The 1146-nt window shown below is 45.2% G+C and overlaps 1 protein-coding gene across 1 annotated transcript in view; it reads left to right on the plus strand.

Annotated features, from left to right (window-relative positions):
- The window catches only part of PHALS_06685 (RmlC-like jelly roll fold), a gene marked incomplete at both ends in the record, with an annotated part of 1779 nt that extends 726 nt beyond the window's left edge, over positions 1-1053 (plus strand). The window contains 3 exons of the mRNA XM_024720018.1: positions 351-389; positions 522-655; positions 713-1053. Of these exons, the coding sequence (XP_024585259.1) occupies positions 351-389; positions 522-655; positions 713-1053 (514 nt within the window). The remainder of the gene's footprint in view (positions 1-350; positions 390-521; positions 656-712) is intronic.
- Between the last annotated feature and the right edge of the window lie 93 nt (positions 1054-1146).

The raw sequence follows: 1146 nt of genomic DNA on the forward strand, positions 1-1146 counted from the left end.
AGATTGAAGCGGAGGACCAGAAGAGGATGTTCATCAGTTCGGTTAAGCTCTTTCTCAAGAACTTGGCGCTGCTCGTCATTCAATCCGATCAACGACTGCGTCAGCTTCGCGGCATTTACTGGAAGAAAGTGCAAGTTCGATGTGCTGTTTCTTTCATTCGCGCAGGTGCCTGTTGCTTCGTTTTCTTCGGGTTCTTGACGCATCTACATATAGTCAAGATCAAGCATGATTAGATAGTTGTTCCTCGTAACTCGCTGGCTGCGTCACCTCGGTCGTCGCCTTCTTCTTCTTGCTGCTTCTCTGCTTCTTGCTTAGTGCCAACACGGTAAATGACCAAGTGATGGGAAAAGGAGCAGTATTTTACGACTTCGTGCTCGAACACTGTTGAGGTGCGAATACTGCGCAATGCCGAAACTTTGTGTGGGTTACATTGTTTAGCAACATGAACGAACTATTTTCGAATGAAATGCAACAACTCTAAGCGTATTAAATAGCGACTAATATGAAATGAATTGCTCCAGGATATCAGATAATGTCAGTCTGAGTGAGCATCCAATTTACGAAATTCCAGGAGTACAAACCAAATTGAGACACATTTTGCTCCTTCCCGAATCTGCACGGTGTGAAGCTGATTACAAGTTTCTAGACAATTATGGTAAGTGATTTAGTCTATTTGAAGCGACAACAATCTACTACACAATTTGTGTATTAGTCCAGCGTGTCAAGTTCTTCCGAGAGCTTCCGTTTGAAGATCGTTTAAAGTTTCTGAGGGCGGCAAAAGGCATTGAGTTGGGAAATGGAGAAGTCCTATTTCGAATCGGAGACCGCGCAGATACATTTTACTGCATCATGTTTGGCACTATGAGTGTCGTCATGGATTTTTCGCGTATGGCAGCACCCACACTGAATGAGTTTGAGGAGATTATGAATCGCGCTCGCGTACAATCAAGCTTTCTAAATCCTGGTGGGAGGCTAAATTTGTCGCACGATGCTACATACGTCGTGCGGACCATAACGAGTACGAGGTGTTTGGCGATGTTGGCATGTTGCTAGAAGGGCAACAGCGTACAGCTTCGGTTGTGGCTGCAGAGACGACCTTGCTCCTGCATATTGATCGCGACACATTTTTGACTCTTAGGGCACGCA

The sequence above is a fragment of the Plasmopara halstedii genome (genome assembly GCF_900000015.1).
Source record: "Plasmopara halstedii genome assembly, contig: Scaffold_3060, whole genome shotgun sequence".
Taxonomy (NCBI): Eukaryota; Oomycota; class Peronosporomycetes; order Peronosporales; family Peronosporaceae; genus Plasmopara; species Plasmopara halstedii.